The 12,972-nt window shown below is 44.7% G+C and overlaps 1 protein-coding gene across 1 annotated transcript in view; it reads left to right on the top strand.

Moving 5' to 3' along the window:
• PRKCH (protein kinase C eta) overlaps positions 1 to 12,658 on the top strand; it is a 222,256-nt gene extending 209,598 nt beyond the window's left edge. The window contains exons 13-14 of the mRNA XM_040332619.1: positions 4,947 to 5,090; positions 11,486 to 12,658. Of these exons, the coding sequence (XP_040188553.1) occupies positions 4,947 to 5,090; positions 11,486 to 11,665 (324 nt within the window). The 3' untranslated portion in view covers positions 11,666 to 12,658. The remainder of the gene's footprint in view (positions 1 to 4,946; positions 5,091 to 11,485) is intronic.
• The last annotated feature ends 314 nt before the right edge of the window (positions 12,659 to 12,972 follow it).

The raw sequence follows: 12,972 nt of genomic DNA, 5'->3' as shown, positions 1-12,972 counted from the left end.
AAAGAGACATACAGCTGCTGTAAATATCTACTCGGCTGGCACATGAGCCAAGACAGTAGTGCTTTGGATTGTTGCCTGGAGAATTACACAAAGTGCTGAAATCTCTACTTAAAAGGATGAAAGATTCAATAAATGAAAGCATTACAGCTGAATTCTAGGCATACATTTAAAACAATGGTACAGTTATTCATTTTTAAAACAAATAATACATGTTAGAGTTGTCCCGATACCACTTTTTTAGGACTGAGTACGAGTACCGATACTTTTTTTCAAGTACTCGCCGATACCGAATACCGATACTTTTTTTAAATGTCCCCCCACAAATGCAGCCATGTCCCCCCACAAATGCAGCCATGTCCCCCCATATCCAGCCATGTCTCCCCCCATATGCAGCCATGTCCCCCCCATATGCAGCCATGTCCCCCCCCATATGCAGCCATGTCCCCCCATATCCAGCCATGTCCCCCCCATGCAGCCATGTCCCCCCATATGCAGCAATGTCTCCCCCCATATCCAGCCATGTCCCCCATATGCAGCCATGTCTCCCCCCATGTCCCCCCCCATGCAGCCATGTCCCCCCATATGCAGCCATGTCTCCCCCCCATATCCAGCCATGTCCCCCATATGCAGCCATGTCTCCCCCCATATCCAGCCATGTCCCCCTTGCCTGCATCCCGCTGCCGCCGACTGGTTAATACGCGCGGGGAACATTACAGCTTTGAATAGCTGTAATGATTTGCGCCGCACTGCGTATAGACACTCCCCCTTGCTTGGGATTGGACAGTTCACCCGAGCAAGGGGGAGTGTCTATATGCGGCACGAATCATTACAGCTATTCAAATGAAAGCTGTAATGTTCCCTGCGCGTATTAACCAGTCGGCGGCAGCGGGGATGCGGCGTAACGGCGGCGGGGGGGGGGGGGAGTATTCTATTTCGGTATCGGGGGTATTTGTGGGAGTACGAGTACTCCCGCAAATACTCGGAATCGGTCCCGATACCGATACTAGTATCGGTATCGGGGCAACCCTAATAAATGTATTCAAAATTCAGCAAATATAAAGTCCTGGATTTGACTTGATTTTTGCCTCTTGTAATTCTCTGTACATCAACACTGAGAGGGGCAGTTCCTGGGACCAATCAGGTGTCCTGCATGCACATGTGCTGACAAGGAATATGCTTAGTAGAGAGCATAGAGATGACCTCATCATTGTGTTGCTGCTTCTTTACTGTCCAGTTAAACTGGCCATAGATGTATTGATATTCAGCTAGTTCAGCAGGGACTGGCCAAATTTCATTCTATGTATGGTCACTCCTTAACAGAAGTCGATCAAACTATCGGCTTCCATCGATGTATTGAATAGAATTTTTTTTGACAGCGGTTGGCACTCCTCAGCGGGGAGGATTCCTCAATCCATCTTGCTTCTGTGGACAGAGTAAGCCGTTGATTTGTACAGTCCTCCAGACTGACATCTGTCAGTGAAAGCATTTTGATGTTTGCATGCCTCCTCCCAATAACCAGCCCATTGTTTGCATCACGACGGAGGACTCTTGAGAGGAGTACTGAGGCAGGGTGCTGGTTTTTTTTCCCAGAAGCTATGTACAGCACCCTGCTAGCCCCTTATACTAGCCATGATACTGTATATCTGCATTGCTTAAAGAAGCACAGAGACCCATTGCTGAGGTCATTCGGTCTAATATAAGGTATTTTTGAAAGCAGGTTTTATTGGCTGAGCATAAAGGAAAGATCCACCTACGGCCAGCTTTACATCCTAGGAGCAGGGAAGGGACTAGACATACAGGAATACAAATCTTTCGAAAGTAAAGCCAGCCATTGATGGTTTGAAACCATATATTGGCAGGCCAATCGATCAACTTGACTACAACCAGCATGTTGGATTTTTACATGCAATTATTGCCAGCAGCTATAGTAGCTAGCATAGGTGTGCGCAGCCCATTGCATTAGGGTGTGCACCCCAAAGCTCAAACACATATTCGTGTGTATGTGTATATATACTGATGGTGTCATTAGAGCAGTGGACGGTGTCAGTAGGGTAGTGGACGGTGTCAGTAGGGTAGTGGACGGTGTCAGTAGGGTAGTGGATGGTGTCAGTAGGGTGGTGAATGGTGTCAGTAATTTTTATTTGTATTATTTTATTGTATATTCTTTTTTACAATTTTATTTGTTTAATTTTTTTTTTTACCATTTTTCCAAAATAGGGGGAATGTGTGGCAAATTGGGTGATTAGGGTGTGCCCAGGCACACCTGGCACACCCTGTGCGCACGCCTATGGTAGCTAGCAGTAATCACTGTATTCTCCGGTCAGGGACAGTTTTTCGTACCCCTCTGCCCGGAGAACACAAAAGCTCTGACTGTGTTAATGGGGGAATCGTGCAATCTTTTTTCCTGAAACCCGTTGCAGGAAAGATAATTGCATCATCTATGGCAGGTGTGCCCAACCAGTGGCCCCGGGGGCCACATGTGGCCCACGGAGCCCTCTGATGTGGCCCGCGACCTCCTGCTCTGGGATGGAATAAAATAGAATAGAATACTGTTATTAAGACCTGGTTCACACTGGGCTGCGGGAGTGAAGCCGTGCGAGTTCAGCTGAACTCGCACAATTTCACTCCCGCTGGCAGTCCCGATTTCGGCCGCGATTTAAGAGACATCTGTGCAGGTTTCTGCACAGATGTCAATGTAAATCGCGGCCCGAAATCGCAAAAAGTAGTACAGGAACTTCTTTTTGAAATCGGTGCAGAGCCGCAGATGCGAAGTGGCACTGATTAGGACGGTGTCATTGCCAAAAATTGCCGGCAAATGCCGCCGATTTGAGATGCGATTTCACGTGTGAAATCGCATCTCAAATCGAAGCAAATCGTACCCAGTGTGAACCTGGGCTAAAGGTAAGTTTATTACTAAAACCACAGTGTATATATGGGCATATCTGTTCTGCAGTGGTTCCTGGGCTGCTTTCAAACTGATCCACAGGTACAGAGAAGTGCACCTGCGGGTTACCTGCACTGAGCCAAAGACTTCTGTTATTACCTGCGAGTTTGGTGTGCTGAGAGTAGAGTGGGCTCCATAGAGTAGAGTGGGCTGCCATCCACCCACTCCACTCATTGTGGCCCGTGACCGGTTACCAAGTCACTTAAGTGGCCCTTGCTCTTCAAAAGGTTGGGCACCCCTGATCTATGGCCTGCCTAGGACCATGCTCCTATAGGCATTTCAACTGTGGATTTAGCTGCCTGCAATAGCGAAAGTAAATTATATGTACACAGGATTACACTTATAAGGTTCTGTGGGCCTGTAGATCTGCAATATTTTCCATCTGATAAACATTAATAAACAAGACTGGAACAGTGACTCTAGACAGCGCCATTACTACCCACACAGGACCAGAAAATGTTCCATATAAAGCATGTTGGGTAAGTTCAATGGGGCACAGGTAAGGTTTCTTCAGATACATTTTTCTGTACACAGCAGGTAGGGCTAGTTCAATTTCCTGCAGTAAAATGTCATCAGTCAGTGCTAAGGGACGGTGAGACCTCTGCTACGTTCCTGGATCTGCATGCCTGCTTTGGACATTAATAGCCGGATTCAGGTAGAGCGGCACTTCTTTAGGTCGGCGTAGCGCATCCCATTTGCACTGCGCCGACGTAAGATAGTGAAGCAAGTACTGTATTCACAAAGCACTTGCCTCCTAAGTTACGTTGGCGTAGCGCAAATGGCCCGGCATAACCCCGCCTAATTCAAATTAGGCAGGTAGTGGGCGTGCTTCATGTAAATTACCCGTGACCCCATGTAAATGAGGGCCATTGGTACGGCGCATGCGCGCGCATGCTCAGAATCACGTCGCAAAGACTCCTTGCTTTTGACGTGAACGTAACCTACGCCCAGCCCCATTCACGTACGCTTACGCAAACGACGTAAAATACGACGGCTGTTCCGTCGTCTATACCTTGCATGGGCTGCGCCATCTTTTTGGTGGTTTATCTTTACGCCGGAAAAACGCCTTACGTAAACAGCGTATCGGGCGCAAGTACGTTCGTGAATCGGCGTATCTAGGTCATTTGCATATTCTAGGCGTAAATCAACGTACACGCCCCTAGCGGCCAGCGTAAATATGCAGCTAAGATACGACGGCGTAGGAGACTTACGCCGGTCGCATCTTAGCAACAGAGAAGCGTATCTCAGACTGAGAATACGCTTAAAGATACGACGGCGCGGATTCGAACTTACGACGGCGTATCTACTGATACACCGTCGTAAGTCTTTGAGAATCCGGCTATAAGGCTCCATGCACACTGGGCTTAAAAAAACGTCTGTTCTTTTTGGAGTAAAAAACTTCCATATAGAGCATTTTTTGTACAAAGCCTAGACGAGTTTAGGAGAGTTTTACGTTTTTTCTGCCAGTAAACTCCAGTCAGAAGCGCAAATGAAGTTTTTTTTTTTTCGTGCCTCTAAACGTTCTCGAAATATGCCTCTTGACGTCCTAATGTGCATTGACAATAAGTTACTTCTACAGGCAGAACACAAAACTCCTGTAGAAGCAACGTTTTTTTATGCCAGTGGGCATGGAGCCTAAGAGCCATGACTAAGCACTAGTTAAGTGCGAAACGCGTCGGCTGTCCTGTTTTGTGGTTGCGGTGACTGTACATGTTCCAGTTCGAAAATAAAGACACCTTTCTTTTAAAGTTTTCCCGGAGTGCGGCTGTCCATCTTCCTCTTCTTATTGCTATTGCTACCACTCTCCTTGTTAGTTGTTTAATTCCGTTTATATGATTTGTTGTGATGTAGATAATATCAATACCATGATGGCGCTAGAATGACTGGAAAAAGACACTGATTATTACAATGAACATTACTAATCAGGAATATTACTTTATGCATGTAGGCTTTGGAAGATCTCTGTAAAGTGTACTAATGGCATGCGTCTCCCTCATTTTAGTTCATGAAGAAGAAGCCCAGTAAACGTCTCGGAAGCCTGGCCTTGGGGGGAGAGAAAGCCATCCTTTGGCATCCGTTTTTCAAAGACATTAACTGGGACCGACTTAACAAAAAAGATATTGAGCCTCCATTTAGGCCCAGAATTGTAAGTATTATAGAGTCTAAAGTCATCACTGCATTTTGGTAATTTTACAGTAGATTCCACAGCAGAAACAAGAGGCCATATCAAGACCAAAGGGAAAACACAAGGGGGCTCCAAACCAAGTGCAGTATCAAGATAAACTTAGTTTATTAAAAACTACAAACAGAAACTCCCATTTATGTAGACACAAACAGACATGTCGAAGGTCTCCCATGTAAGTCCCGATTTACGTGTGGTACTCACACTACACAGTTGGCTTCTGTATGTAGTAGCCGCCCCTGCACCCCCCCCCCCCCCCCCATTGCCTACCTGAGCTTCTTCTCTCTCCAGCGATGTCCACGATCCTCTCAGCCATCCAGTACACTCCTCCTGACTGGCTGAGACAGAGCAGTGGCGCTATTGGCTCCTACGGCTGTTAATCAGCCAGCCTATCAGGGCAGAGAGGGAGCGGGACCAGGTTGGGGGTTTGTGTCTGAATGGATACACGGAGCTCTGGCTCAGCTTGGGGGGTGACCCCTGTAGCAAGCTGCTGGCCGAGGGGCACTCAAAGGAGGGAGGGACTAAGAGCAGCAAAGGGGGACCCGAGAAGAGGAGGATCCAGGCAGTTTTGTGCAAAACCAACTGCTCAGAGGAGGTAAGTATAACATGTTTGTTATTTGAAAAAAGAAAACAAGCCTTTACAATCGCTTTAATACTTCACTTAGTTTGGTGGCCCCTTGTGTTTTCCTGTTGTGTCTTTACAGAGTTTTTGCTTCGCTCTATGGGGTGCTGCCTCTGCTAAGTCGCCTTTTTTATGGAACTATAAACTTAGACATTCTTATGGACATATAGTGGACATTATTCATAGAATTCTTTAGAATATCCTTGCTTTCTCCAGTGATATTTTTTATTCACTTCATATCTCGTCCAAAGGTTTACAGATTTAGATTTGTTAATTATGCATGGGTCCAGGCAGGTAACAATCAGTCCAGTGAGTGAGTGAGTGAGAAACTAATATAGTGCAACACATGCGAACTGAATCTCCTCTGGGCGCTTAGTATCCTTTCCCTACTGTACTTTTGCCCTCAGAATAGATAGTTTTGAGTTTTTTTCTGAAGGCCAGGTGATTCACCTCCAACCGGATGCTGGTTGGTAGAGCGTTCCATACTCTAGGTCAGTGATGGCGAACCTTGGCACCCCAGATGTTTTGGAACTACATTTCCCATGATACTCAACTACACTGCAGAGTTCATGAGCATCATGGGAAATGTAGTTCCAAAACATCTGGGGTGCCAAGGTTCGCCATCACTGCTCTAGGTCCTTGGATTCCAAATCTCCGTTCTCCTTTGGACTTGTATCTGGCTTTGGGTATCTGGAGTAGATTTTGGTTGGTGGGTCGCAGAACGCGATTGGGGTCGTGACTTTTTAATTTTTCGCATAGATATTGGGGGGCATTTTCTTGAACACACTTATGTGTCAGACAGAGTGCCTTTAAAGTGATTCTGTCTTTTACTGGCAACCAATGAAGGGATCTCAGTGAAGGTGAGATTGATTCCCATGTTTTTTTCCCAGTCACGAGTCGAGGGGCCGTATTTTGAACGACTTTCAGACGTGTGATTTGGTATTTTGGGAGTCCGAGGTAGAGGGCATTTGCATAGTCGAGTCTGGAGTTGATAATTGTACCCACCACGACTGCTATGTCTTCTTTCGGGATAAAGGGAATGAGTCTGCGTAGTAGGCGCAGCAGATGGTGGGATCCGCTGACTACTGACCCTATTTGTGCATCCATTGTCATGTGGGTGTCAAAAATGACTCCGAGACTTTTGACTTTGGTGCTAGGGGTGATGGTTTGTCCCAGAATGGGCGGCGGTGTCCATATTGGTGCGGGAAGTCTCTTTCGGTTGGCAGGTGAAACAGGAGAAGTTCTGTTTTTGAGCCGTTGAGTTTAAGGTAACTCTTCGTCATCCAATTTTCTATCAAAGTAAGGCATTTTTCTAGTCTGAGATAATGATCCTTATTGTTGCAGATGCGAAAATATAGTTGTGTCCAGAAGTGGACATACTAGATGCATAAGGGCTCCTGGGGCTTTTAGGCCAATTTATATCCGATCTGAATCTGACAGACCATCTCCAATCGCTTCGACCCAGCCAGTGTTTACTTGTAGGGCAAATGACAAGTAGAAGGCATTCTTCCTCACACCCTAAGGGCCATGTCACACATACACTCCTGTTGCCAAAAGCACAGGGTAGAGGCTTCTACTTATCTTAATGGAATCACACAATCGATTGCCCAGAATGCTGGAGAATGCCACTTGCTAGTGGGCGAGCAACATCATGCTGTTCCAGCTAGGGAGGGAGCGACTCCATAGAAAAAGTTACATGGTGTGTGAGAGATCCTGTCTATCTCTAGTGTCTGGATTGTTTGTGTGACATAGACCTAACTTGTTCTATTGGTTTGTAATATCCAAGCGGCGTCAAGCAGCCAGCCCCCGAGCAGCAGTCTGTCTTTCCACCCACCTGTCCATCCGTCCCTCTGCCCATCTGTGGGGTTATTTAAGAATAGGTTTTAAACAATTTTGCAGATAATCTAGTCTATGGGCACATTGGGTCTCTGTAAACAACTTAACAGTAATCTTTCAAGGTTAGTAATGTCTATAAAATAACGGCACTGCTTGAGGGAGCTCTATAAAAAACCTGCAGTAGAACTTTAAAATATGTGTAAACAGACAGGCTTTTTATTGCAGGGGAGACATAATGAAGTTGTTTTACTAAAGGTAAGTAGGCTGTTCACTTTGCAGGGAACTTTTCCTTTAGCTTAGTAACAGTCACTCACTGCAGAAAATACCCATTCATATGCAAGGGTGAAAAACACTATTAGCTAGATTCACATAGCCCCGCGCAAATTTAAGGCGGCGTATCGTATTTACGCTACGCCGCCTTAAGTCAGAGAGGCAAGTACTGTATTCTCAAAGTACTTGCCTCCTAACTTACGGCGGCGTAGCGTAAATGCGGCGGGCGCAAGCGCGCCTAATTCAAAATAGGCTGATGGGGCGTGTTTTATGATCATTTGCTTTGACCTGACGTGATTGACGTTTTTTTGGAACGGCGCATGCGCCGTCCACCTACATTTCCCAGTGTGCATTGCGGCTAAGTACGCCGCACGGTCCTATTGATTTCGACGTGGACGTAAATGACGTAAATCCCTATTCACGGACGACTTACGCAAACAACGTAAAATTTTCGAATTTCGAAGCGGGAACCGCGGCCATACTTTAACATTACTATTCCAACTATTTGTTGGAATAACTTTAGGCCTGATAAAGCGTTAAGTAAACGGCGTATCTGTACTGCGTCGGCCGGGTGTACGTTCGTGAATAGGCGTATCTAGTGATTTACATATTCTACGGCGACCGCAATGGAAGCACCACCTAGCGGCCAGCCTAAATATTGCACCCTAAGATAGGACGGCGCCAGCCGTCGTATCTTAGATAGGTTTACTTGTATCTCTGTTTGAGAATACACTTAAACTTAGGTCGGCGCAGATTCCGAGTTAGGTCGGCGTATCTACTGATACGCTGGCCTAACTCTATGTGAATCTAGCTATATGATTGAAAACTATTTACTGGGTAATTCCCTTGCAGAGTACTAATTCCCTTGCAAAGTGACCAGTCTATTTGCCTTTAGTAAAACAACCTTAGCATGTCTCTTCTGCATTAGTCTGCCTGTTTGCCAGTATTTTATGTTAAAAATTTCCAAGAGCATATGTAGGCTTTTTATAGTGCTCCTCTAATGAATAACTGCGCTGCTTCAGAATGCTATAAAAAGCCTGCATATGCTTTTGCTAAAGTGAACTTTTAAAACATGTGCAAACAGGCAGGCATTTTATTGCAGAAGAGACATAATGAGGTTGTTTACTAAAGACAGGTAGGCTATTCACTTTGCGAGAGGATTTGTATTTGGCAACTTTTACCTTTTTAGCTTAGTGAATGAGGCTTCCATCATCCAATCATGTTCAAGCAAAAATACGTTTTTTTTACTTGCTCATGATCAGGTATTCTTTGCAATGTGAGTGCAACACTAAGCCAAGGGGAAATTCCCTTGCAATGCAGCCCAATTGGTTAGTAAATCAACCCAAAAATGTCCTTTTCTCAGTAAAGGAATCCTTACTAATAATGTACATTAAAGGGGAGGTTCACCCTAAAAACGACTTTCTAGCATTACATTGGCCCCCCACATTACAATACAATTATGCCTAATATGTTTTTTTTTTATGCTGTACATACCTTGGTACAGCTAATTCACCCGTAGCTTCCGGGTTGCGAGTCCCACGGGAGTGGGTGTTCCTAACATGCTGTTGATTGACGTGATGACCAAAAACGAGCTCCCCCCCCCCCCGTCGCGTAAGCTGCGTCACGATTGCCGAAAGGAGCCGAACGGCGGTGCGCAGGCGCAGTATAGCGCCGACTCGCCGTTCGGCTCCTTTCGCCAATCGCGACGCAGCTTACGCGATGGGGGGAGCTCGTTTTTGGTCATCACGTCAATCAACAGCATGTTAGGAATGCCCACTCCCGCGGGACTCGCAACCCGGAAGCCATGGGTGAATTAGCTGTACCAAGGTATGTACAGCATAAAAAAAAAAATAATAGGCATAATTGTATTGTAATGTGGGGGGCCAATGTAATGCTAGAAAGTCGTTTTTAGGGTGAACCTCCCCTTTAAGTTACCCATGCAAGTCTGAATTCTGATGTAGATGCTACAGAGAAGCATAGGAATGCCAGAGGTGACTTTGGAGTTTTTTTTGTGGAAAGCAGGGTAGGGTTAGGGTTCTAGGTAGACCTTTATAAATGAAACCAGTGCAGATCTTTACCTCTGTTTCCTCTTTTGGCCACTTGGCGATTGTACCGAAATGTACTGCAGACGAGCAGTCGCCGTAGGCAAAGCGGCTTACCCATACTGCCTACTTCCGGGTTTAGGGTGTGTGCATGCACGCCCCGCGCCCGGCTCCCACTACTAATGTATACAGCGGGAGCCTGTCATCAAACCTGGCCAAAGGGTCAAGGTTGGTACCTGCTGATCAGCTGTGTGCAATCACAGCCCAGAGCTCTTGTGCTGGTAAACAGCACAGATCTCTGTATGAAGCGAGCGATCTGTAAATCTGAAAAGCAGGGATGAGAAACTGACAGATCAGTTGGTAAAAGCAGCACACATTACACATAGGCACATTTTTAACCCCTTCCCAGCCAGTGTCATTAGTACAGTGACAGTGTATAGTATTATCATTGATCACTGTATTAATGTCACTGGTGGTGTCAGTGGCAGTTATTCAGTTCCCTCAGCGGCAGTTAGTGTCAGATTGTCCGCTGCAATATCGCAGTCCTATTATAAGTTGTTGCTCGCCTCCACTAGTAGAATAAGGGAAAAAAAATCAGTGTGTGTATATATGTATGTATGTGTGTGTGTGTGTGTATATATAGAATCAATCATAGTTTGTCAGTGCTAAAACATTCACGCAAACCAATCAATATACATTTTATTGTGATTTTTTTTTAAACATATAGCAGAATACATTTTAGCCAAAATATATCAAGAAATTCTTTTTTTTTTTTATTGGTTATGTTTAATAGCAGAAAGTGAAAAATATTTGGTTTTTATTTCAAAATTTTCATTCTTTTTCCGTTTATATCACAAAAGATTAAAAACCCAGAGGTGATCAAATACCAAGAAAGTTCTATTTTGTGTGAAAAAAGAAGCGCAGATTTTCTTTGGGTACAGCGTTGCATGAGCGCGCAATCGCTAGTTAAAGTAGCACAAATTTTCTTTGGGTAGAGTGTTGCATGAGCGTGCAATCGCCAGTTAAGGTAGCACACATTTTCTTTGGGTACAGTGTTGCATGAGCACGCAATCGCCAGTTAAAGTAGCACACATTTTCTTTGGGTACAGTGTTGCATGAGCGCGCAATAGCCAGTTAAAGTAGCACACATTTTCTTTGGGTACAGTGTTGCATGAGCGCGCAATCGCCAGTTAAAGTAGCACACATTTTCTTTGGGTACAGTGTTGCATGAGCACGCAATCGCCAGTTAAAGTAGCACACATTTTCTTTGGGTACAGCGTTGCATGCCCATGCAATCGCCAATTAAAGTAGCACAAATTTTCTTTGGGTACAGTGTTGCATGCCCATGCAATCGCCAGTTAAAGTAGCACAAATTTTCTTTGGGTACAGTGTTGCATGAGCGCGCAATCGGCAGTTAAAGTAGCGCAGTGCCGAATAGCAAATAATGGCCTGGTCATGAAGGGGGTAAAATCTTCTAGAGCTTAAGTGGGTACTTAACATCTCGGGAAATGTCAGTGAACCTATGTTGCTGAGTAAACTATTCTTTGATGATTTGACTGTGAGATAATGTTTCTTATTCTATTGTTCAGAAAACCAGGGAGGATGTGAGCAACTTCGACCCAGAGTTCATTAAAGAGGAAGCAGTATTAACCCCCATCGATGAGCGGTTGATCCCAATGATTAATCAGGATGAGTTCAGGAACTTCTCATACACCGCTCCGGACCCTCAGGGTATTACACAGGATGGAAATGCCAGTATGCTTCAATGAAGGCAGGCCAGCAGAGTTTTTTAGTCCTCTGTCTGCAGAATAAAACCTAACAGCAGCCCAGGACATAAGAGAAGAAGCCAATGTGTCTATGTTGGTATAGTGCATTCCTGCACTGGGGAGATTCATTATTTATAGCACCGGTACTGTATCTGCATGCCCTGAATCTTAAGCATCCACTGTTTGAAAGCTGAAGGCTCCAGCATTTGACACATTAATGACTGTGGTGGAGAATTCTCCAGACCATTAAATGCCACATTCTTGCTGTGTTTGGCTTGCAATCTGCACCTGAGTTCCGTCTGTGCTGAAGCAGCCCACGAGTGATGGAAGGTCCTTGCTTGAGGCTGCAGCTTCAGTCTCTGCTTCACAGCTGTAGGCACACCAAAGCCAAAATAGTGCAACATTGCAGGAGACTCCTGAGAGTCGAAAATAACTCCGAACTGTGAAAACCTATTTTTTATGCTGTTACAAAACTGGTCCTTTTCCATCCCATAGCCATCAAAAAAGGAAGTGAAAAAACCAAGAGAAAAAAAACACTTCTTTCGAACCAAGTCATTAAATCACACTCTTATCTGGATTCGAGGAGATTGTGTGTGAAGAACAAGATTAAATCAAGATACTTCTGGATCCTTACTAATGCGCAAAAGCATCCTAAGAGAGTCTTGCTACAATAAAGAATCATGGCTTTCCACCACTAGGTGGCGTGATTGAGCAATATGGCAAAAAAATATGTATTGGAGGCATATTTGAAAATGAAGTGAATACTGATTTTTTTTTTTTAAATAGCTACTCCTCCGAGGCAGTAGGACTTCTCCCGGGTGTTAGGACGTAGACTGTTACATAAGAGCACAAGATACAGCACAAGCTATTTTCATTGTGTTTACTTTTTTTTTTTTTATTCCATTTTCTATTTTATTTCTTACTTGAAAAAAATCAACCAAACTGAATCCCCATCTACATCCTGATGTTTTATTCTGTAAGAGGATTCCTGAACAACAGAAATGAAATGTTCATTGTGTATGTGTTTGATACATAAACTTGAAATCATCAAGTAGACCCCAGTGCACTTGCTACAACAAAGGCTGGTTTATCCGTTAACGTGGCACACAGAACGGTGGAATAACTGACTATATAATAAATGGGCCCCTTGGTAAAAAGTAATATAGTATTCTCAGGCTGTTCGCAATAAGTGATTTGAGTTATACAAGAATTGGAATATTCACTTTGTGCAGGCTTAGTTGTGAAATTATGTTGGTATCATCATTTAGAACTGGTGAGTCTGACACTTGTGCTTTAATGAGCAAAGGCTG

The sequence above is a fragment of the Rana temporaria genome, chromosome 13, assembly GCF_905171775.1.
Source record: "Rana temporaria chromosome 13, aRanTem1.1, whole genome shotgun sequence".
Taxonomy (NCBI): Eukaryota; Metazoa; Chordata; class Amphibia; order Anura; family Ranidae; genus Rana; species Rana temporaria.
Note: the sequence above shows the minus strand (reverse complement) of the source record. Positions and strands in the feature narration are given on the sequence as shown.